The sequence below is a fragment of the Ctenopharyngodon idella genome, chromosome 22, assembly GCF_019924925.1.
Source record: "Ctenopharyngodon idella isolate HZGC_01 chromosome 22, HZGC01, whole genome shotgun sequence".
NCBI lineage: Eukaryota > Metazoa > Chordata > Actinopteri > Cypriniformes > Xenocyprididae > Ctenopharyngodon > Ctenopharyngodon idella.
In genome coordinates this window covers 20,833,096-20,855,181 of record NC_067241.1, presented here as the reverse complement: position 1 = coordinate 20,855,181, position 22,086 = coordinate 20,833,096, and the positions used below count along the sequence as shown (strand labels likewise).

Below are 22,086 nucleotides of genomic sequence, written 5' to 3'. Positions count from 1 at the left end.
AACAACAAACAAAAAAATCATACATTTTAGACAATAAATTATATACTCTGTGTGTAAATAAGAAGGTAAAATGAATAAATAGATATAGCATTATGTTATGTGACACTGTGTATGTACAGCATTATGTAATGCTAGTAACACTAAGTTCAAAAACAGTGAAATTTAACACTAAGTTTAGCATTGCTTTTGAATGTTGTATTTTATTGACTTTTGAATGTCTGGCTGGTCTGCTTATGTCCGTTTTCCTTCAGATGTAAACAAAATGTGGAACTCAAAGCCCAGCTTCCTCTACCTGCAGTCACAATATACTCCAGTATGTTTTAACAACGGCGCTCACCCACACACAGGGATTAGGGAATAATCCGTGCTTGTGTCTGACCTCTGGGGTCACCAACACATCCGGCTACCAGCAATAATGATGTGATCGCCTGTTTCTCTCTCTCGCTCTCTCTCTCTCTCTCTCTCTCTCTCTCTCTCAAAAACCTAACCTCACTCCTCCACATATACACAGCAAAAACATATATTTTTTCTTGTTTTCTAGGATAAATAGGTCAGCATTCTTAAACATAAGAATTACCTGCAAAATTGCATAATATATGATTTAAAAATTACAATTCCTGTATAAACTTTGCTAAATTTGCTAAAATTGCTTTTGCTAAATTACTTAAACAAGAAATATATATTCCTATATATATATATATACATGTGACCCTGGACCACAAAACCAGTCATAGGATTTATACATATAAATAAGCTTTCCATTGATGTATGATTTGTTAGGATAGCACAATATTTGGCCGAGATACAACTATTTGAACATCTGGAATCTGAGGGTGCAAAAAAATCAAAATATTGAGAAAATCGCCTTTAAAGTTGTCCAAATGAAGTCCTCAGCAATGCATATCCACTCACAAAAATACATTTTTGATATATTTACGGTAGGAAATTTACAAAATATCTTCATGGAACATGATCTTTACTTAATATCCTAATGATTTTTGGCGTAAAAAAAAAAAAACGATAATTTTGACCCATACAATGTATTGTTGGATATTGCTACAAATATACCTCTGAGACTTATAACTGGTTTTGTGGTCCAGGTTCACATATATATAATATACACATCCTTTAATAAGTAATATATATATATTTTGAAAAAAGTCTCTTATGCTCACCAAGGTTGCATTTATTTGATCAAAAGACAATATTAATAAATATTTAAAAAACAACACTTTTCTATTTTAATATTTTAATTCTATTTTAATATATATTTAACATAAATATAATTTATTTCTGTGATCAAAGCTGAATTTTCAGCATCATTACTCCAGTCTTCAGTGTCACATGATCCGTCAGAAATCATTCTAATATGCTGATTTGTTGCTCAAGAAAAAATTCCTAATATTATCAATATTGAAAACCGTTGTGCTGCTTAATATTTTTATGGAAACTGTGATACTTTTACATTACATTACATTAATTTCACACCCTATATATAATTACAGATGGATTGAAATCTGTGTAAAGATCTTATACAATATCTGTTTACTTGTATTCACCTCACTGTAATTTTGGTTTGTTTAACTAGATTCAACAGAAACAGATGGGACAAGAGAATCTGATTGATTTTCTAATCCTAATATTGATTATTGTTACAGTGGATTGAGTTGGTACTGTACACACTCTGTACTGTGTGTGTGTGTGTGCGGGTGTAGAAGAGAGTGTGTGCATATCAAGTGGTTACTGTAGTCCTGTGGGACATTTCTTATGCTCTTTTACTCCTCCTGAGCGTGTGCCTCCTTGGTACTTCTCGGATTATGGCTGATTTAAATGTAAACTGCTCAACTCACACACATGCACATGCACAACACAGATTTATACACTTTAAAACACAATCCTGTATGCAGTTTAAAACATATCTTACTTCTCTGATTGCGTATGTCTGTGTGCGTGTTGTCATTCCAGACTTGTGTGTCTTTCAGTAAAATCGGTCACTCTCAGCAGTCATCTCCTCAATAACAAACACACATGTACGTGTTGGCCTACTCTCTGTCACCATAAATGTCTTGTGGGCTTTAGTAACTGTTGAACCTCTAATATCTTTGGCATGATCGCCCTTGTTAAAGAGATAGTTCACCCAAAATTGAAAATTCTGTGTGTATTTGTTCACCCTCATGTCGTTTCAAACCTGTATGCTCATGCTCTTATTATTTTCAGTAGAAATCTTTTTGATACAACAACAGGTTTACCATATATCAGGTGCCGTATTTTGATCTTCGAGCTGCGACGGAGCTAAAGATTATCAGTAAATAATTACATTTTGGCTTATTTGTCACTTATTTGGCACAAAATACATAGCACAAGACATATACACTGTACTTTTATGGTGTCTTCTTTACATTGCTTTGTGGTTCTTTGTGGATTTTGACAATTCGTAGTCACACACAATGGAAAATTCTTCAAAATTATTCTTTTATGGTGCACAGTAAGATAAACAACAGCAGACAGGTTTGGAACATCATAAAGATAATATAAACAAAAAGTATTTATAAACAGAATTGACATTTTTAGTTGTACTATCTCTTTGAAGTTGTTTATTTTAAGTCGTAGATTTTTTTTAGATTGGAAGTCAGTCTTAGCACTGGAAGCTGAGTGCCAGTTGGTTACTGGATCTCTGCTTTGTGATTGGCTGTGGCACTTACAAAGTTGTCAGCAGTGATGCTGATTGATTGACAGCTCTGAGGGCTTCTGGCCGCCTGGGTGGCCATGTTGATCCTTCCTTTTCAGATGTAAACACATCTATAGCCAATCAGAAGACACTCCAGGGAATCTGGGTAACGCAATGCAAGATCTCTGAGCTCCAACAAATCTCCCTGGCATATAAAACATGCTGTTTCTCAATTTAGAATACTACAGAGATACATATATATAATCTTTAATAATCTTTTTTTTAATTGGTGTAAAATATTGAAACACTTTTTTTTTTAGAGAGAGAGAGAGTGAACATGTGTGTATGAGAGTGTGTGTGCGTATTATATGCATATGAAAGCGTGTGTTTGGGGCCGCGGCTGTCATGGGAGAGTGGACTCTAGTCCAGGAACCCTCCGGATGGAACCGGGGGGACTCGGAGCTCTTCTCAAAAACCTAAATAAACCAAGATTTCCTCACTGCCCACCAGAGAGAAAGTGAGAGAGACAGAAACATACATTTCTGCGAGCCTTTATATATAGCCCAGTCTGCCAAAATGCTATTACTGCAGTTTCTTTGTCCTGTGTATCAATTGCATATCCATACTTGTAAAATTTGATAACTGGCAAGTGTTCAGACTATGCATAATAAGCAAATGTTAAAGCGTCCTTTTTAGTGATTGTATGTATATATATTTATATATATATATATGTGTGTGTATGTGTGGGTGCGTACATGTGATGCAGATTTAATGAGGATGTCATTTTTCACAGCTGAAAATGACATGCTTCTCATGTTAGTGTGTGTGTGTGTGTTTGTGAGGGCACAAGATGGCATGAGTGACCTTGAGCTTGTTTTAACCATGCCGTTGGTCACTCATATCTGTGTGTGGGTGTATGTGTGCAAGTCTGTATTCATATCGCTATGTCCTTGGCCTGTTGAGGAATGCAAGACTCAAAGGTCATGGTCCATATATCCAGAATGCTTTGCATCATGACACACACTCATTTAGCTGTGGGGAGTTTAAAATTGTTGCACCTTGTAGAGATAAAATTTCTTCTATTCCACTCATCTCAACCTCTCAGCGTCACTCATTTTATTCTGCTCTGTCCTTTGTTGCTTTCATCTGTTACTTTCCGAACTGTTCATTTTTATAAACACTTACAGTAGGTGTCTGTATCTGATTTTCATGAACTGGTTTTTTTTTTTTTTTTTGTAAAATTCAAAGCAAATTTTGAAATCTTTTCTAAATTCCATAAACAAATTTGCATATTCAACTGTGATTGGTCTTTCTGTCTTCTACCTATTTTAGATATTTAGTCCACAATTGAATATTAGCAAAGAAGTATCCAATATTAATCGATGCCGATACTTAAAAATAATAATAATCATATCCATGCTTACTTTTAAAAAATAAAATAAAATTCACAGCATTTCATGCTTACCTAACTTCATCTGCCTTTTTTGCTTGCTTGCATGGGCTTCCTTCTGTTTCCCTCTAGAAATGTTGGTTCATTCATTTCTGTTCATTCATACACATCGCTTAATGTTGTATTTGGCAGACGTTTACATTTATGGATTTGGCAGATACATTTATCCTTTTTTACAGTGCATTTACAGAGTACAACATTGTTTTTGTGTGTGTGTGTGTGTGTGTATGTGTGTGTGTTCCTTGGGAATCAGATCTATGTCCTTGCTGTTGCTAATCCCATCAGCTGCGCTACAGCATAATTAAAAGTCGTATGTAAAATACAATTTTAGGACCCTCAGATCTGGCACACAAAAATACATTCATAAATGGGAACACATTTTGTGCCAAAACACACATTCTTATCATCAGATGAATCATATAAACACCTAATGATCTTTCATCTTTTTTTCTCCTAGGACATGAAAACCTCTCGCAGGACTCCCAAGCCCTTCCCCTTCTCTCTTTTACTGGCTTGGACACTCATCCTGTCCTACTCCTCCCTTCCTCTCCCAGGCTGAAATAGTGATCATGGCTGCTGTTTCATCAGCTCTTTGCACTTCTCTCTTCTATTAAGATTGATGGTGTGCTGTGCTATAAATGACAGTGCTAAGTCTGGCCATAGCATTAAAGAGGGGGACTGAACAGGGGAGGGCGGGATGCCGTCCCTCGCATTCTACTGCTAATGGGACGAGAGAAGTTAAATGTGTGTGTGCGTGTGGGTGTCACTATTTATGCTGCGTGCAAAAGACAAATGGCCTTTGCTGTTAACTAAACGGCATTTACACACAAACTTGCTTTTTCCATCACTTATTGGATTGAACTGTGTTTTAAATGTAACATTTTTAAGATTAAATTAACAAAATTAACATTGTTAGACATTAAGGTAGACACTGAAAATGTAACTGACAGCAATTACATCACCATAATATTTGCATACTGAATTTGTGGTTGGTGCTCTGTTACATATATTTGAATATCGAATTGTGATTGGTCTCTTCTGTCTTGTATCTATTTTATACATGTACCTATACTATAATCGTGGCCAAAGTTTAATTTTCTTTTATTTACAAAGGCACATCAAATTCTATCCGATTAGCCTATGCGATACTGTTTAGATTTTTTTGGGGCAAGTTGTTTTGGAGTTATTGCCGTTTATTGCTGAATGTTTGACGAATATCCAAAACAAAACTAACTTTACTCCGCTGAATAAACTTTATTAATGCATTAATGAATAAAATGTTCATATATATATATATATATATATATATATCCCTTATCCCTTAAAGGGTTAGTTCACCCAAAAATGAAATTTCTGTCATTAATTACTCACCCTCATGTCATTCTACACCCGTAAGACCTTCGTTCATCTTCGGAACACAAATTAAGATATTTTTGATAAAATCCAATGGCTCAGTGAGGTCTGCATTGACAGCAAGATCATTTCCTTTTTCAATGCCCAGAAAGCTACTAAAGACTTATTTAAAACAGTTCATGTGACCACAGTGGTTCAACCTTAATATTATAAAGTGACAAAATAGCGACTTTATTCAACAATAACAGTATTCAATAATAAATAGTGGTGCGGAGCGCGTATCAAACTGCCAAAGTCACGTGAACTATTGAAATTTCGAAACACTTAAGACGTAACGAAGCCTCGTTTACTGAAATCATGTGATTTTGGTGCTCTGAACCACTGATTCAAAACAAAAGATTTGTAAAGCTTTGAAGCTTCATGAAGCAGTGTTTTGAAATTGCCCATCACTAGATATTGTTGAATAAAGTCGTCATTTTGGGGTATTTTTGGCGCACAAAAGTGTTCTCGTCACTTCATAACATTAATGTTGAACCACTGTAGTCACATGAACTGTTTTAAATATGTTTTTAGTAGCTTTCTGGGCCTTGAAAGTGTTAATTATTTTGCTGGCAATGGAGGCCTCACTGAGCCATCGGATTTTATCAAAAATATCTTAATTTGTGTTCTGAAGATGAACGAAGGTCTTACGGGTGTGGAACGACATGAGGGTAATTAATGACTGAATTTTCGTTAAAACTCATCTTTGATCACCAAAATGACATATTTAAACATTTTTTTCTTTGCCTTAAAATAGCTTGAATGTAACACCCTTGCCTCATTTAGTATACGCGGTTCTATGAATATGCAAATTAGACCCGCCTCCACTCACTTATGAATTTGCACATGGTTTTTCTTAAAGCATATTAAAAACACCACATAGACATATAAACAACATTAAAAGTTTGATTTTCACCACAGGAGTACTTTAAATATATTATGGATGCATAATATACCAGGATCATATTGGTTATTGGCTGAAATTGGTGATTTTATGTTTGTTTGTTTTTTCTTCCAACATATCGGTAGGTTTTGGATATTTATCAGCTGATATTGGATATTTAATCTTTTAATTAAATATCCAATATGGCCTGGAACTTTCAACTGCACCAAAATAAATGAAAACTAGACTGCGCAGGTATGAAAAATGAAGTAGAATTAAAGAAATGTTGCACAAAGAATTGTGGCACATTGTTATTAGGCTATATATACAGGCATATTTAAGTCTAAACCATCCTAAATTTTAAGTCATAATATTACAACCTCATAACTGTCTCAGAAGTGTAAAATAACAAAAGCATATCACTTTCATACCGTGTGTGTTTGCTTGTCGTTTATGAGTGTGTGAAGGTGCTAGTGTATGATAAGAGCTGACTGGAGCATCACTCCGGAAAGGGCTGAGCTGACCTAAGCTATGATTTGCATTTCAGTTGTGATTTATCCAAGCCACAGATCGTTTAGATCCCTGGCAAGATACAGAGAAGACGTTTATAGAAGAGATCAGTTTCTCAGACACACACACACATATAAACAGAGTTTCACAGAATGAGGAAGTCATTCGTAATAGATTTTCTTGGTTATATTAGAGGAGAATATGGCCATAGATCGACATTCATCATGGCAAAATATAAGGCTCTGAAAACAGGGCTGAACTATAGCCATTAATCAGATGAATGGTGGGATTTGATGACAAAGATTAAATGAGTGTAAGAGACACCAGTCAGCTTCAGATTACTGCAACTGTCATCAAATACCCCCCAGACCATTAACGGGTCACGCAGACCCTCTCGCCCCCCCCACACACACATATCAGCGCCACCAGCACAGCTCGACCCTGCACACCACAGGTGCTCTTCCTGGAACACCCATGAACGGCAGTGGACATACACACACAAACACACATACACACACACTGTCACTTGTCCTTTTACACTTGCTGAAAATTCTTCTCAGGTTTTTCTTTCCATGTGAGTGAAATGTCCTGCACACAGAGGGGCTCGACACGCTCTCTTTGACTGCCTCATCTAAAGGCTATTTCTGACAAAAGAGAGTTATTTATGTTTGTGGACCTTAGGAATAGTGAAAATACAGGTGAAATTATCATTTAGATGTCTTGGTAACACTTTACAATAAGGTTGCATTAGTTAACATTAGTTAACATGAATTAATAATGAACTGCACTTCAAATATTGCTCATGGTTAGTTCATGTAAGTTAATACATTAACTAATGTTGACAAATGAAACCTTATTGTAAAGTGTTACCGATTTCTTGAAATATAAATAATAAATCCCTAAATTATGTATTTACAAAATTTACAAACATTAATTAATGCATTTGCGATTAAATTAAAGGGTTAGTTCACCCAAAAATGAAATTTCTGTCATTAATTACTCACCCTCATCTCGTTTCACACCCGTAAGACCTTCGTTCATCTTCGGAACACAAATTAAGATATTTTTGATAAAATCTGACGGCTCAGTGAGGCCTGCATCGCCAGCAAGATAATTAACACTTTCAATGCCCAGAAAGCTACTAAAGACGCATTTAAAACAGTTCATGTGACTAAAGTGGTTCAACCTTAATGTTATGAAGCGACGAGAATACTTTTTGTGCACCAAAAAACAAAATAACGACTTTATTCAACAATATCTAGTGATGGGCGATTTCAAAACACTGCTTCATAAATCTTCGAAGCTTTACGAATCTTTTGTTTCGAATCAGTGGTTCGGAGCGTGAAAGTCACATGATTTCAGTAAACAAGGCTTCGTTATGTCATAAGTGCTTCGAAATTTCAATGGTTCACCACTGGGGGCGTGACTTTGGCAGTTTGATACACGCTCCGAACCACTGATTCGAAACAAAAGATTCGTAAAGCTTCGAAGCTTCATGAAGCAGTGTTTTGAAATCGCCATCACTAGATATTGTTGAATAAAGTCGTTATTTTGTTTTTTTAGCGCACAAAAAGTATTCTCGTCGCTTCATAATATTAAGCCTGAACCACTGTAGTCACATGAACTGTTTTAAATACGTCTTTAGTAGCTTTCTGGGCATCTGAAAGTGTTAATGATCTTGCTGTCAATGCAGACCTCACTGACCCATCAGATTTCAACAAAAATATCTTAATTTGTGTTCCGAAGAGGAACGAAGGTCTTACTGGTGTGGAACGAATTTGGATGAATTTTCATTTTTGGGTGAACTAACCCTTTAAATGAGCACTGGTGTTGAGACTAACAAAATTCGTAATAGTTGTCTCAAAGTTTAACCACTACCTGTTAACAACAATTGGACAGAGGTAAAGTATAAAGTAACCAAGAAATAATAATTTATATAAAACTTAATTTTATCTGTTCCCTCTTTATTGTTTCAAAACACTTCTTTAAGGATTTGACAGAATAAAAATTGAAAACTTTCTCTAGGTTAATGGGCACTTATCTATGTTCACAGGAAAATGTAACTATATTATGAGGTGGCGATTTCATATGAATTCATACAATGTGAATCGTACAAAAACGTATGATTTCCAGAAAAAAGTAAGCATCAAGCACCTTAGTCACTGAGGCGTTACAAAAACATACAAATGAGATTTTATGAATTCATAGCCATTGATTCACTAAAACGTAAAAGTTATGAATTGCCACGAGATTGTGTTGGTTTTATGATTAGTCACGAGTGCTTGACCACAACATAGAGCGAATGACATGAATTTCTAAAATATCATCTAGTATCCAGCGTTTGTATTAGTCATATGCAATGCAGAACACGAGGCTCCTCACTAAAGTGAACTAGCATGCTATTAGTGGGTATTGAAGTTGAATGTCAGAGCGTTTGGTAATGTACCAGGAGACACACAGATGAATATATGAAACACTGCATGGTTACGTAATGTGGCCCGGGTTGCACTGATGGAAATAAGGCTTGCTTTCTTCTCAAACCATAATGGACGTATGAGGAGCTGTTAAAAAAAGAATGAATTATTCATGATTTGTGCGAACGGTCGAATATAATGTTCTGCCCTTTCCAAGTTGTTTTTGGGGTCTTAATGACTTAAGGTCTGATGTAACTTTCTGTACTTAGATTGTTGAACAGATGTAAATGTGCAAAGATTGCACAATCAATATAAATGCTGGAGAAGTCCATAACTGATGTCTGTATGACCTGTGAGACAAACTCAGGAGTGTGAAAATGTAACACTGTGTTGGCCGCGTGTAGAGACGATGATGCCAGGCACCGAGAGGCCGAAAGATGATCCCGTATGCCAACACATTGACATGAAAAGAGAGCCCTGGCAGAATAGTAGTGACCAGTACCACAAGGCATGTTAACCAGTGAATCTAAAAAGCATATGTAGTTGAGTTATATTACACTTTATTGCTGAATAAGAAAATCATTATGGGCAAAAGTAAACTGGCTTTTGTAATTTAGTTATCATTTGCTTATTTAAGTTATTACTGCCATTTAAGTTGACTGATAGTGGATTAAAGGAATATTATATATATATATAAGTGTGTGTGTGTGTGTGTGTGTGTATATATATATATATATATATATATATATATATATATATGAAAACACATATATTATAAATAAATTAGTCCATTATTGAGTCAATTTAAGATGTGCACCTTATAATTTAAGTATACCTTTTACACACACTGCTCTTTACTGGCCTCAGAGTGTTAATGTCCTAAGGTTTACTGATAATGAGCCAGTAATGTGAGGTGTGTGAGTGTGTGTGCACAAGGATATTGGTGTATGGGGGGTGTTGGGGGGGTGCTGTCACCTGTTAGTGAGATACAGCAAGCCAACCATTCCTCTGTTCTAAAATAAAAAAGCACCCAACAACCTTCTCTCTCTCTGCATATGCTGTTTGTCTGTCATCTTCAGTCCAAAACAGGTGTCTCACTGGTTCTGGTTCTGAAAACGGACCCAATTTTAGTGCTGTTCCTATTGCTGTTTGAGTATTTTCAAAGTAAAAAAAAACACAAAAAAAACAGGCAAAGTTCACACACTACCTGTTTCAAGTCCCCTAATTTGTTTTTATGTTTGCAGTACACAAAGGTGTAAAAAGTTAGAAGCCTTCAGAAGGTCTTGCATAACCTCCTTTCGATGAACACACACACTCTTAACTGAAACCTAACCACATTGCAAGTACATGAAGATGATGTGCGTAATGTCACACTCATTTACCGATTCGCATAAACAGAAAACTTTAGTTGATGTATGATTTCTCAGGGACAAAAGCGCAAACACTTTATTTCTCATTTCACATTTAAGTGTTAAAACTGTAAGGTTGCAAGTTCAAACTTTATGTCTTTCTTGCGCATGAATGCATTCTGTTTGCGCGTGTGTCAGTGTGTGTGTGCCTCTCTAGGAGCCCCTGGTGGTATTTTTCATTTGTTAGGCATTCAGAAACTTTGCCTGACCCCAAGAGAAGCATCTGATGCTGAAACACATGCATAAACTCCTCGATAATCCTTTGCCATATGGATATATATTTTATTTGGCTCAAAGGGTTTTCTAATTATCAGGCCAACAAGAGTCAAACATTGGAGGATGTGTCAATTGTGGCCATTCTGGCAAAAAAGCCTGAATATTAAAATGCAAGTATTTAAAATTGCCGTAAGTGCAAGTGAAATCTTTACACAGTATGAATAATATTCATATTCTCCATATTTGTGAAAAATTACATTTAATAAGTAAATTAGCAAAAGCTAACATGTCTGCAAAGGAAAAGCGTTCATTTCAGTCTTGGATTCAGAGTGAGACAGCTGACCTGGAATCAGCATGTATCTCATGGCAGGACTATAATCCTTCTGAAGAATGCCAATGGTTGTATTTATAAAGTGTGAGAATTATCATCTCAGATCAGATGTCATTCGGCCCTGTCTGTTCCAAGACTCAGACAGCGGCGCTGATCCAGACAAAAACCCTTCGACTTAGAGAGAATTTGTAAACACAGGCCCACATTTTGTTTTTCCTTGTCCAGTTTTAGATTAAACCACATTATCTGCCATAAATGCTGATCGGATGTGCTCAAAACCTCAGTTACCTGATTGTCACCTAGCAAAACGTGTAGTTAAAAATTCAAGTCATCAAAGCTAGTTTCATACTTCTTTGTGACATCACTTCCTGTCTTTTTTCAGTCTGCTCACTCTTAAGTGCCAAATTCTGTTTTATTGTCCATAAGATGCTGAGTCCAGCCTCACAAAAGTCATCTGTTAAAGTCCTCACACTCCTAGCAGCAGTTCAGGGGTCTCATTGAACCTTGATGAGATCCGATGGCTGATGTCCTTTCATTCCATGAAACTGAGCAGGATTGTGCGCAAGAGTGTCTGTAAAGTGTTTTCTAGGTTTCCCCGCGTGATTCATCAGGCATTTCCATACCCTGGTGCCCAATAAGGGTCTGTGCTGCTTCATCAGAATGATTTTAACGATATAAAGTCTATTAAAAATATCCTCAATGTGATCTTCAGCTGTCATTTTCACAAAACATAAATGATATTGCAGATTTCTCTCAGTTCTTTACATTGTGTACATCTGTTTCTTTTGCTTGTCATGGCAGTATATCCCTCTCTCAACTCTTGCGAATGTCCGACGGATTATAAATTATGCATTTGACTAGTCCCAAAAACTGGTTTATACTCAAAGAAAGCTGAGTTTTGAAGTCCGTCAAAGTTTTTGGGTCACAGGTCAAGCCATGTGGGCTGTCACCTGAGAGGTGGAGCTTGTCAGCCCCAAAGTCCGTGAGTCAAAAAGGTTCTGTTGACTACTACTGAGCATGTGCAGACCGTCCACAGTGGATAGAACCTGCCTGTCCGTCAGCGTCCCACTAGGGGAGGAGCCAAGGAAGGAACTTTGCGTGGCGGCCGCCTTTTCAGGGCTGGTGGCCAAACGGGGAGAAGTGGAGAAGTTGTAACCATAGAGACCATACGGGCTGTGCAGGCGGAACCCATTATAGGATCCCTGTGTGCTCTGGTTGGTGGAAAACGCATTATGGGTATGGCCGGGCATTAGGTACTGCAGCTGGGAGGTTGTGCTTGGCATGCTGTGGATCTGGATCGGCAGGCCAGTCTGTGCGCACGAGAATGCTTCACCTTCGGTCCCGCTCACATACGTGGAGCTGCGAGTAGTGGAAAACGCATCTGCTGCAGGGCTGGCCAGTCGACTGTAGGAGTCTGCGGAGAGGGGAGGGGCGTAGCGGTGGAGAGGGTGGCTTGTTCGACTGCAGGTGGAGTAATCGCACACTGGCCCCGCCCCGGAACCCAGGTGGAATGTAGGGGAAGAGCATGAGGACGAGGACAGCAGATGTGTGTGTGCTGAAGACCCAACAACACCGTGAGAACCAGTTGCACCTGAGCAGTCATAATGACACATCATTAATATAACATGCTAAAATATTCAAATCTCATAGTGTGAGGTTTTACATGACAGAGATTTAAAGTGAACATGAAATCGAATTTAGTTTTAAAGGGTTAGTTCACCCAAAAATGAAAATTATGTCATTAATCACTCACCTTCATGTTGCTCCAAACCTGTGAGACTTTCGGTTATCTTTGGAACACAAATTAAGATATTTTTGATTAAATCCATGAGCTTTCTGGCCTCCGATAGACTGCAACGTTATTACCACTTTTAAGGCCCAGAAAGGTAGTAAAGACATTGTTAAAACAGTCCATGTGACTACAGTGGTTCAACCTTAATGTTATGAAGCAGCGAGAAAAATTTTTGTGTGCAAAAATAATGATAACTATAAATAACGAACAATTTCTTCACTTCCATATCAGTCTCCTATGCTGTTGACGTAGTAAGCACTATCGGAGGCCAGAAAGCTCATGGATTTCATCAAAAATATCTTAATTTGTCTTAATTAAGGTCTCACGGGTTTGGAACGACATAATTAAAGACAGAATTTTAATTTTTGGGTGAACTAACCCTTTAATTTATATCAAAATGATTTTATTTAATTTCTTAATACATCTTCATGTGTACCAGGGTTGTGCAAAAATCATATTTAAAGAATTGGCTCATTTTTAAATCACAAGATGACTTCACGATTCATCTAGTTATCTGTTTAGTTAAAATTTTAGTTATTGTATATTAATTTCTTTGAATTTTTTAATTTTGCTTCCAAGCATTCGAATTCAAGTTCCAATTCTGCATTCTGTTTGCTAACTCAATTCAAATTCAAATTCAGGAATTGAAAATGAAAAAAACAAAAAACAAACAAACATGAAGATAAATAAATAATAGATATTACAAACAACATTGGACCCCACTGACTTTCATTGCATCATCAATTTTTTTTTTCAAAATATTCTCTTTTTTTGTTCCACAGAAGAAAGTCATATATATTTGAAATGACATGATGTTAAGTATATTTAAAAAAAACTCATTGATATTCCAATAAAAAAAATGTTGTCTTATTCATGTAATTATTTTTTTCCAAATACTTTATGTAATTATTTAAAAAAAAAAACTATTGTGCAATGATAAATTTGACAGCGAAAACACACACACACACACATGTGGTACCTTGTTTAGTGATTCCAGGGATGTCCTCAAATGTCAGAGTTCTCAGTGAGGGCCGCCAGAACGCATACGACTCAACCAGAGCCTCTAGTCCCATCCTACAACAAACAAGCATTCTTATCAATAAACATGTACTATCTAAAGATACACAAATACACAATATGCCTACAAATACAAAAAGGCAAGATTGATTCAGTAAAGCTCTCAGTCTGCATTTGGCTAACCTTTCCAACAATGTGTTCAATCCTGCCAGCTATCTTAGTGCTAGGCCCTTTCCTTATCAGTATGTATTTGGGCAGTAAAGCAGAGCAGGTAATGAAGAACATAAAGTGTTGGTGTGTGTGCGCGACGGCAAGGCTATAATTATTTTCACATAGCTTTATCGGTGGGATCAGACATAGAGTGCAGGAAGCCATAGTTAAAGCTTTACGAGGAGAGAGAAAGAAAAAGAGAGGGGTGGGGGGGGGGGGGGGGGGGGGGGTATTTTCTTGCTTTTTCTGGAAGTAATGGTGGTGCTCGGTGTGCCTTGTTAGCGTGGACGTTACCCCACCCCCTCCGCAGTACCACTCAGGCGATAATTCACACAAGATGCCTCAACTTGTTTCGGCCCCAGTTTTATCAGTCACACCACTTGAGCTATCAAGTGGCCGAGTTTGTTTAGCAAACTGCTTAACTTTTCCTGTAACACTGAGCCACGGGGCTCGGTCTAAGTGCTCTGCGAGACCTCGCGGAGGGACGGAGGAAAACTGGATGTATGTGGTCTGCTGTGATTCAGAGGGGTGTTAAAATCGCTCTCGTTTAAAAATAATGAGCAGAGTTAAACTTCCCCACTGAGCTTTCGAGTCAGCGTCGTGCAAGCCTTATTTCTGCACAGCCTCCATTTCCTGTTTGCACGTTTCTTATTTATTTCTCTTGTGTAATGTGAAGATGGAGATTGTTTTTATTGTGCTGTGTATTTTCATTTATACATTTGTTTTTGTACATGGAATAATGGCTTTTAATGTGACTCTGTTTTTATGTTTATTTTGTCTGGGCCTGGCTGGAATCATGTGGTAGTTTCAGTTTGGCTAAAAGAAGTCTTTTCCCTTCGGACCTGATAATCCTTTAATACGGCTTGATAGTTCTGAAATAACTTTACACTGATGTCAGAAGAGAAAGAGAATGTGAAGTTGAACAAAAACCTTTTTGTTGCCTAGAGAAAAATGTAATGAAGTGTCATTTCTGTACTGCCCCACAAAAAGGTAAAAGAAGAAACTACACATTTTGTCTAAAGTTAGATACTGGGGCTCTCAGACTATGATCTATTCTGTGACAAATGGGTTTGACTCAACTGTGATCAATAAAATTTAATGAAAAACACTGGAAGCCCCATTTCTTAGTTCCAGTATTGGTGCAGTTACCGCTTTTTAAAATGTACAATGCCATTGACTCAAAATCAGGCAAAGCCTTTGGCATTCCAGAGCTAAGCAAAGATCTGTACGTATACAATAATTGAATAAATTTACCTATTTCTTCCTGAGTCTCTGAATCCTTTTGCAAATGGATTCCTGTCAATCTTCAGTCTTGTTATCTGCAAAAGATCCACACACAAAACACATTCTCTTTAGTGACCCAAAGCCTGTAATGTCAAATTCCCTGACCTAGCACCAGTGACCCTTATCCCACAATGCAATGTGTGTGGGTTTATTTTATAAGCTTTTTTCTTCCGTATGTGTGTGTGAGAGAGCATGTGTTGTTTTTATAAGCTCAGACAAATGGATGACATAATTTCTAAAACTTGGCAGTTAACATGAAAATTATGATAAGATTTCAAGCTCTAACTTATCTAAAACATACTCTGGTATTAATTTGTTATAGCAAATGAAAACACATAAATTTCATCAAACAATATAAAAAACAATAATTTCTAAAGTACTTTTTTTTTCTGTGTTGCAATTTATCAATACCTTGTTGGCAAAGGAAAGTCAATACATATGCCTAAATAAATGTGCTCTTTATAAAAAAATGTGCCCTTTATGAGGTGCTGCGTATTCTTTCAGTCTCATAGAGGCTTTGATCTATGAATGTAGAGTCTAATGAATGTCTAATCCCAACTTTAAGCGATTTATATAATTATTTCAATAATATATCTTATTAATTAAGTCATTTATCATTCCAGTGTAACCTAAATGAGAGTGTTCTGCAAGTTTATTATAAAAATAAAACATACTTAAAAAGTATTTATTTTATTTTTCACAATAGAAAAACTCTGCTTTATACATTTTCATAAAGGCTGGTATTGAGTCCAGACTATTCTAAAATTGGTCCTTTGTGTTGAATTTTGCATATCTTGTATCCTAATAATATTATTTATATTGTTGATGTATGTGCTTATGTTGTGCTTAATCTGTTTTCTTTCTACAGCAGCGATAAAGCCTGTGTACATTAACATTTTGTCTTGCTCGCTTGGACTTATTAAAAATAAATAAGCAAGGTTTGTTGCAGCAGGCATTGCTTTCCTACATGTTCATTTGTTTTATAAAAATCAAGCCGTAATAATGTAATCCAATAAAAAGAAAAGGCACTGAGCCCAATAAATTCCTCTTCATTTAATTTCAAGAAACAATCTGACCCTTATTTGCAGCTTTTGTGATGTGTTATCAAATTGTGCATAGGACAGTTATGACAGCATGTGGGAATTACCTGTTGGTTTTGGTATGCAGTCACCGTTGTGAAGACAGTTTCGGGAAAAGAGAATGCTTTGACACCGTCCCCAGTGGGAACCGCCTTAACGGGCGAGAGTTCTTCACCGCACTCCTTACGGATGACGTGGACACGGGGCTGGTACTTGTGCATGGAGTGCAGAATGATCTGGAAAACATTACATCGCGCATCAGTGTTTAGAGTGGGAAACGGAGGAATTACCAAAGCAGTTTTCTACCTCAATAAAAACACACATGCCTCCATTTTCAAAGGCCAAACGGGCCTTTAACTGCCTCGCCCTGGGGATGCTTTCAATTGAGTTTGTTTACAACCCTCCACATTACAACATGTTTAGACCTTTAAAATAATACAGCAAAACAAAATACACACCGGGCGACAATGGCTAGCATGTGTGTAATGGGGTGCATGAAAAGAGTTGTCTAATTATAAGATTTAATTTATTTCAGGATCACAGAAGGAAAATCTGAAGGTCTGCTTTACTAACTAACTTATGAAGCCTTAATGTATTGACAGGTTTTCCTTGTAAGCCTAACATAGACAAGAATTATGCAGTTTTCCCTCATTCAAATATACAAAAACATTCATACAGAAAAAAAAAGGGTTTAAAATGGTGCCTTTAGGGGTACAACAGCAGTACCCTCAAAAGGACATTTTTGCGCCTTTTTACTACTAATATGTACCTTTTTGGAGTAAAAAGGTACAAAAATTTCCTTTTAAAGGTACTGCCCCAGCGACAAGCTGTTGTACCCCTAAAGGTACATTTTAAAAGCTTTTTTTCTGTGTGTAGACAAGAATTATGCAGTTTTCCCTCGTTCAAATGTACAAAAACAAATCATTAAAATTCAGTAAATCACTCTTGGACGCATAATAAGAGATTCTCTCACATGGCCTTGGTCGTCGAGCTCGTTATTGGTCAGTTTGAGTTTGTCGAAGCTTATAACCTGCCGCATCCACGTCTCACCGGAAGCAGGCGAATCAGGATGGATGTAGACGCGCGGAGGGACAGGAGAGTCGGCGTTGCCCGCTACCATCCACTTCGAGCTGTGGTAGACGTACCTTGGAATGGAAAAAAGGAGTCAGTGTCTTTACATAATGTGAATTTTAGACGGCTCGACTTTTAAAAACAATATCTGTCAGTAAAGTTTTAGACGAAACGTATTTGAGTTTCGTCGCGCGCAACGCAAATTTCTTGTGGCGACTCTAGCACTGTTAGCAAACCGTCTCCGACCTTAAAGACTGTCTTTACAGCTGTACAAAATGTTCATATACACTGAGCAACCCGCCACAAACTAACGCGTTATGAATTTGTTTTGACTGCAGTTGTCTCATGACCTTCAGGTCCACGAGGTCAAGCTCCCAAAAGGGCATCGCAAAAGGCCGGACTGAACATGTCAACAAAGTCCCGGAGTGCCATTTGTGGAGACGGTTAGTTCAAAATGCTCAACATTATGTTTTGCACATTTTAGACTGTTTCTATCATTTGTCAGAATCAATAGCCTACAACAGGGACCAGTTGGGTAGACAAATTTTGTAAATTGCTCACCTGTACCGTTTGTTGTCGACAGGAACAATATCCATAGCAATATAATACTGTTGATGAGGATCCAGTCCCGCAATCTTAACCCTCATCGCGGGAAACATTCGCCTGGGATAAAATTACATTTCATATTAATATTTTTATTAGGACTACATAATATTGAGGCAATCCAGAATTGCAAAAGAAAAAAATTCCCAAAGACTCCCAAAGACCAGAGTTTTTACCTTTATGTGCAGGCATCATTTTTCTATATAAAACAGCCCGTTTACGTCATTTTCCCAAATAGCCTATATATTTTTAGAGTTAAGTTAATTTAAATAAATTGTCAGTCTAAATAAATACTATACATAAAAGTAGCTGTAATGCACAAAAGCAGGTCTAATATAATATATGAATGTCGAAAAAAAAATTACTATGAGCAGTATTAAATATCTGGCATTTTCGTCCTAAGTATAAAATATCGGCATTTTCGTCCCAATCCCTAATTTAATTCAGTATTTAATTCCCAAAGTCCATATCTGAAAGTAACCACATTTACCATCCGTCAAAATAGACTGTCTGGATATTTCAGCAATTTAATTCAGACTTTGGTAAATGCGTTTTGGATTAAGAATTCATGTTTGGTTGCATTAAATAAATATTTTTAAAGAAATTAAAACCGCGTATTTAACTATAAAGAAAAATAGTGTCTTTATATTACCACTTTCTTCAAATGTAAATATTGAATATGGTGATTTTAGCCAATTATCATTAAATGTTTTAACACTGAAAAGCGTGTATTTGTGTGATGCACCTGCCGGCTTTGGTGATGATCATTTCGGTTCCTATCTCGTGGAAGCGCTTCCATAAGTCTGAGCCCTGCAAATCCACGCGCATCTCCTCTCCGGAGCTCGTGCCTGATTGCGCGAGGAGCTGCGCGCCCTGGGGTGCAGGTTGTGGGCTATCCAACAACACGTCCTCAGACTCCGCTGAGAAAGACAGAAAGAGTTGGTCTTAATTATTGCATATTGAAACAGTCTGCAGAACCCTTTTTTTATTTAAACTAGCCTATTGTTATTGCAATAACGAGTGCTGAAGTGGCATGCAAAAAAGTGCTTTGCAATGATTTTCTGTATCGTACTGTCTGCCTGCATTTACAGACTATGTTTATAATTTTTAATTGAATGCTGTTAAATATTACAATGCAATTATAAATAGCCTACATTTCCCCATTTTTTGTTTTGACGCCATATCCGTTATGGAATTAAGAATTTAAGTCTTGAATTTGTGCTGCATTATCGAGATCATATTTTATTCCAGCTCTATGCCATTGTCAAAATAGATTTTTCTTTCTTTCTTGTTTTTGTTTTTGTAAGTAGGCCTATTTAGGCTTTCGTGATGGCAAGTTAATTTGAGTGTTTATGATTGTGGCCAAACTCATAAACACAATAGATTAGTCACTCTCTTAGTGCCCATATTTATGAGGCTCATAACTGTGTTATTTTGTGTTTCTATACTGTATTTTTCGTCTTTGTCACCCTGACTTCACTCTATTACACGTCTAAATTACAGAGGTATATTTGCTTAAGAATTTATTGATATTTTACAAGATTTTGTTAGTGAAAGACTGTTTTCTTTAATGTAATTATTGGTTAGTATTTATTTAGCAGCCTATTATTATTTACAAAACTATACAGGCTACAAACTAGATGAAATAGGCTACAGAATAACGGTGTCTATGATTTCCTCATACCGTGTTACTTTTCAGCCGAGATAATTACAAATACAGATTTAGCCTACTTTATATTTGTGGTTTGTTTCGCGCGTAACTATTTCTGAGCTTTTTAGTTATTCAAGTAGGCTACTTACGGGATTCGTCGCTTGCGCAGTCTATATCGCAACTCCTGGTGCTGGGACAAGTTCTCCTAGTCTGGGGTTGCGGACTTTCTGTCAGGCTCGACACCTCGTTTACCTCCTCAAAACAGTTTTCGTTGTCCTCCTCCAGCTTTCTTTTTTTCTCCGTGCCAATAAGCGCTTCTACCGAGAATGCGTGCGCTTTGAGGCTCATAGTACACGGGGACCGTCGTTTCTCAGCCATGGTTACAAACCGAGAAGACAGATTGGCCGAGGACGAGAAGTTCACAAGAAGTGCATTTGCAACAGCACTTAATCTAGCATTCCTTGAGTCAGAATAGTCCACTTCAGTAGCTAATTACCACGGGCGATGTGACAAAGACGCTGAAAACGAAGCGACAGTCTATTTAAAACAGTCTCATCGGTCTGTCAACGCGCACAGACACCGAGGCAGTGGCCGGGATTCGTTAAAGTGCCAATAACCAGGGCAGAAGAGGGGCGGGGTTGCCTCACGTCAATCACCGGCGCTCTCAGCCAATAGGCGCGCTGCGTTTCGGCCCCTCGTGTGGAACGTTCCGCCCATATGTGGTAAAGCGGCCTGGCTGAATGAATCATCTCTCACTCACTGAGCTCCAGTCATGCTCGCGGCATTGCGATCATTTTCACACTGCGGCTGCACATACTCCACATGCTTCCGCATTACCTCCTCACTAGCCCTCGTGAGCCAATCCTGTAGAATTATTACCAAATCTGCGCCTGTATCTGCGCGTGAGGCCCAGTAATAAGACATGTCAAACTAAACTGACTTGAGACGTGCAGTATACAGTTTCTAAATACAAGTCCCCAAGAAGCACTCATTTTTTACTACGAGACACAATTTCCTGGTACTATAAATCAGCCCAAAAAAGGAACTATTATTGTTAATTGTATACATTATTGAAAAAAATTGAAACGGCTGAATGCGAATTTTTAGAAGGAAGATAATGTTTGCATTCATTGATATGCAACAATTTATACATTTTAAAAATTTTACAAGACAATTATAAATAGCCTTCAGCTTTAAATAAGGCATCACACAAGGCTGAGCATTATCGATGGTGTATTATGGTACGCTGTGTGTTTCTTGGTTTTACTATTGTTATTTACTTGGGCTGAATTCGAGAGGAAAAACTAGCCTATTTCAAATAGTTTTTTTTATTATTATTATTTGGCCATGAACTAATTTGTCTTGCCTATTTTAGCGAAATGTTTTTTTGTTTTTGTTTTTTTCACAGATAAACACATAAGTCGCGTAAATTATCATGCTTTTAAATGATTCGATCTTTTAAACCCATGTGATTTTAGAGCATCTTGTGGGTTTTATGTACAGTGCTCCAGAGCCTTAAGATTTCCGCCGTTTGAAACGTGTAAATTATTGCACTGCCATTGGAGAATTCGTGTCCCACGCGCATGCAAAGAAACTTGGAGCACATACACAGTTTCATTATAAAGTAATATAATTAATGCAAATAAAAAAAATAATGTCCAAATGACAGTCGTCACTTTATAAAGTCTAATCTTTACATTTTTTTCATACAAATTGTATAAAGCATAGTATAGTCATATCAATTTGGACATGCGTAAATATACGTAGTTTTAATATAAAGTTGAGTATTTCCAGTTTACCACACAACTCTTCGTTTATAGTTGATGTCACTTATAGACAATAGCCTGATTATTTTCTAATAATTAGAATCTAATTGCAGTATGTCTGATGAAGGCCTTGACAATGGCCGAAACGTTTTAAATTAATAAAGTCCAAACTCTTTTCTTCTAAAGTGAGTGTTGCACTTTTTCCTCAATTGAGATGAACATTTGTTTTTTGGTTGCACATCCCCTCAGTTGCTTGAGCATCTCTTTTTAACTTTATTTTATTTTATTTATTTATTTTTTGTCAAATTGCAGTAACCACCATTATTATTTTGACCTGCAC

At 37.0% G+C, this 22,086-nt stretch overlaps 1 protein-coding gene across 1 annotated transcript; it reads right to left on the bottom strand.

The window, feature by feature from the left end:
• Nucleotides 1-13,028: 13,028 nt before the first annotated feature.
• On the bottom strand, nucleotides 13,029-20,601 carry tbx18 (T-box transcription factor 18). The gene is made up of 8 exons (XM_051880797.1): nucleotides 20,130-20,601; nucleotides 19,075-19,249; nucleotides 18,288-18,389; nucleotides 17,629-17,800; nucleotides 16,724-16,891; nucleotides 15,547-15,611; nucleotides 14,045-14,139; nucleotides 13,029-13,063 (listed from the first exon to the last, which is right to left on the bottom strand). The coding sequence occupies exons 1-8, from the start codon at nucleotides 20,356-20,358 to the stop codon at nucleotides 13,029-13,031; spliced, it is 1,041 nt and encodes a 346-aa protein (XP_051736757.1). The 5' UTR covers nucleotides 20,359-20,601.
• Between the last annotated feature and the right edge of the window lie 1,485 nt (nucleotides 20,602-22,086).

What these genes read in the sequence shown, in the direction of transcription:
- tbx18 (XM_051880797.1), bottom strand. Translation starts at nt 20,358, where the DNA reads ATGGCTGAGAAACGACGGTCCCCGTGTACTATGAGCCTCAAAGCGCAC. An exon ending in AGCTCGACGACCAAGGCCAT is followed by an intron (nt 16,892 to 17,628) that starts GTGAGAGAATCT and finishes AATGTTTTCCAG; the next exon opens with ATCATTCTGCACTCCATGCA. An exon ending in CTGCATACCAAAACCAACAG is followed by an intron (nt 15,612 to 16,723) that starts GTAATTCCCACA and finishes GATCTTTTGCAG; the next exon opens with ATAACAAGACTGAAGATTGA.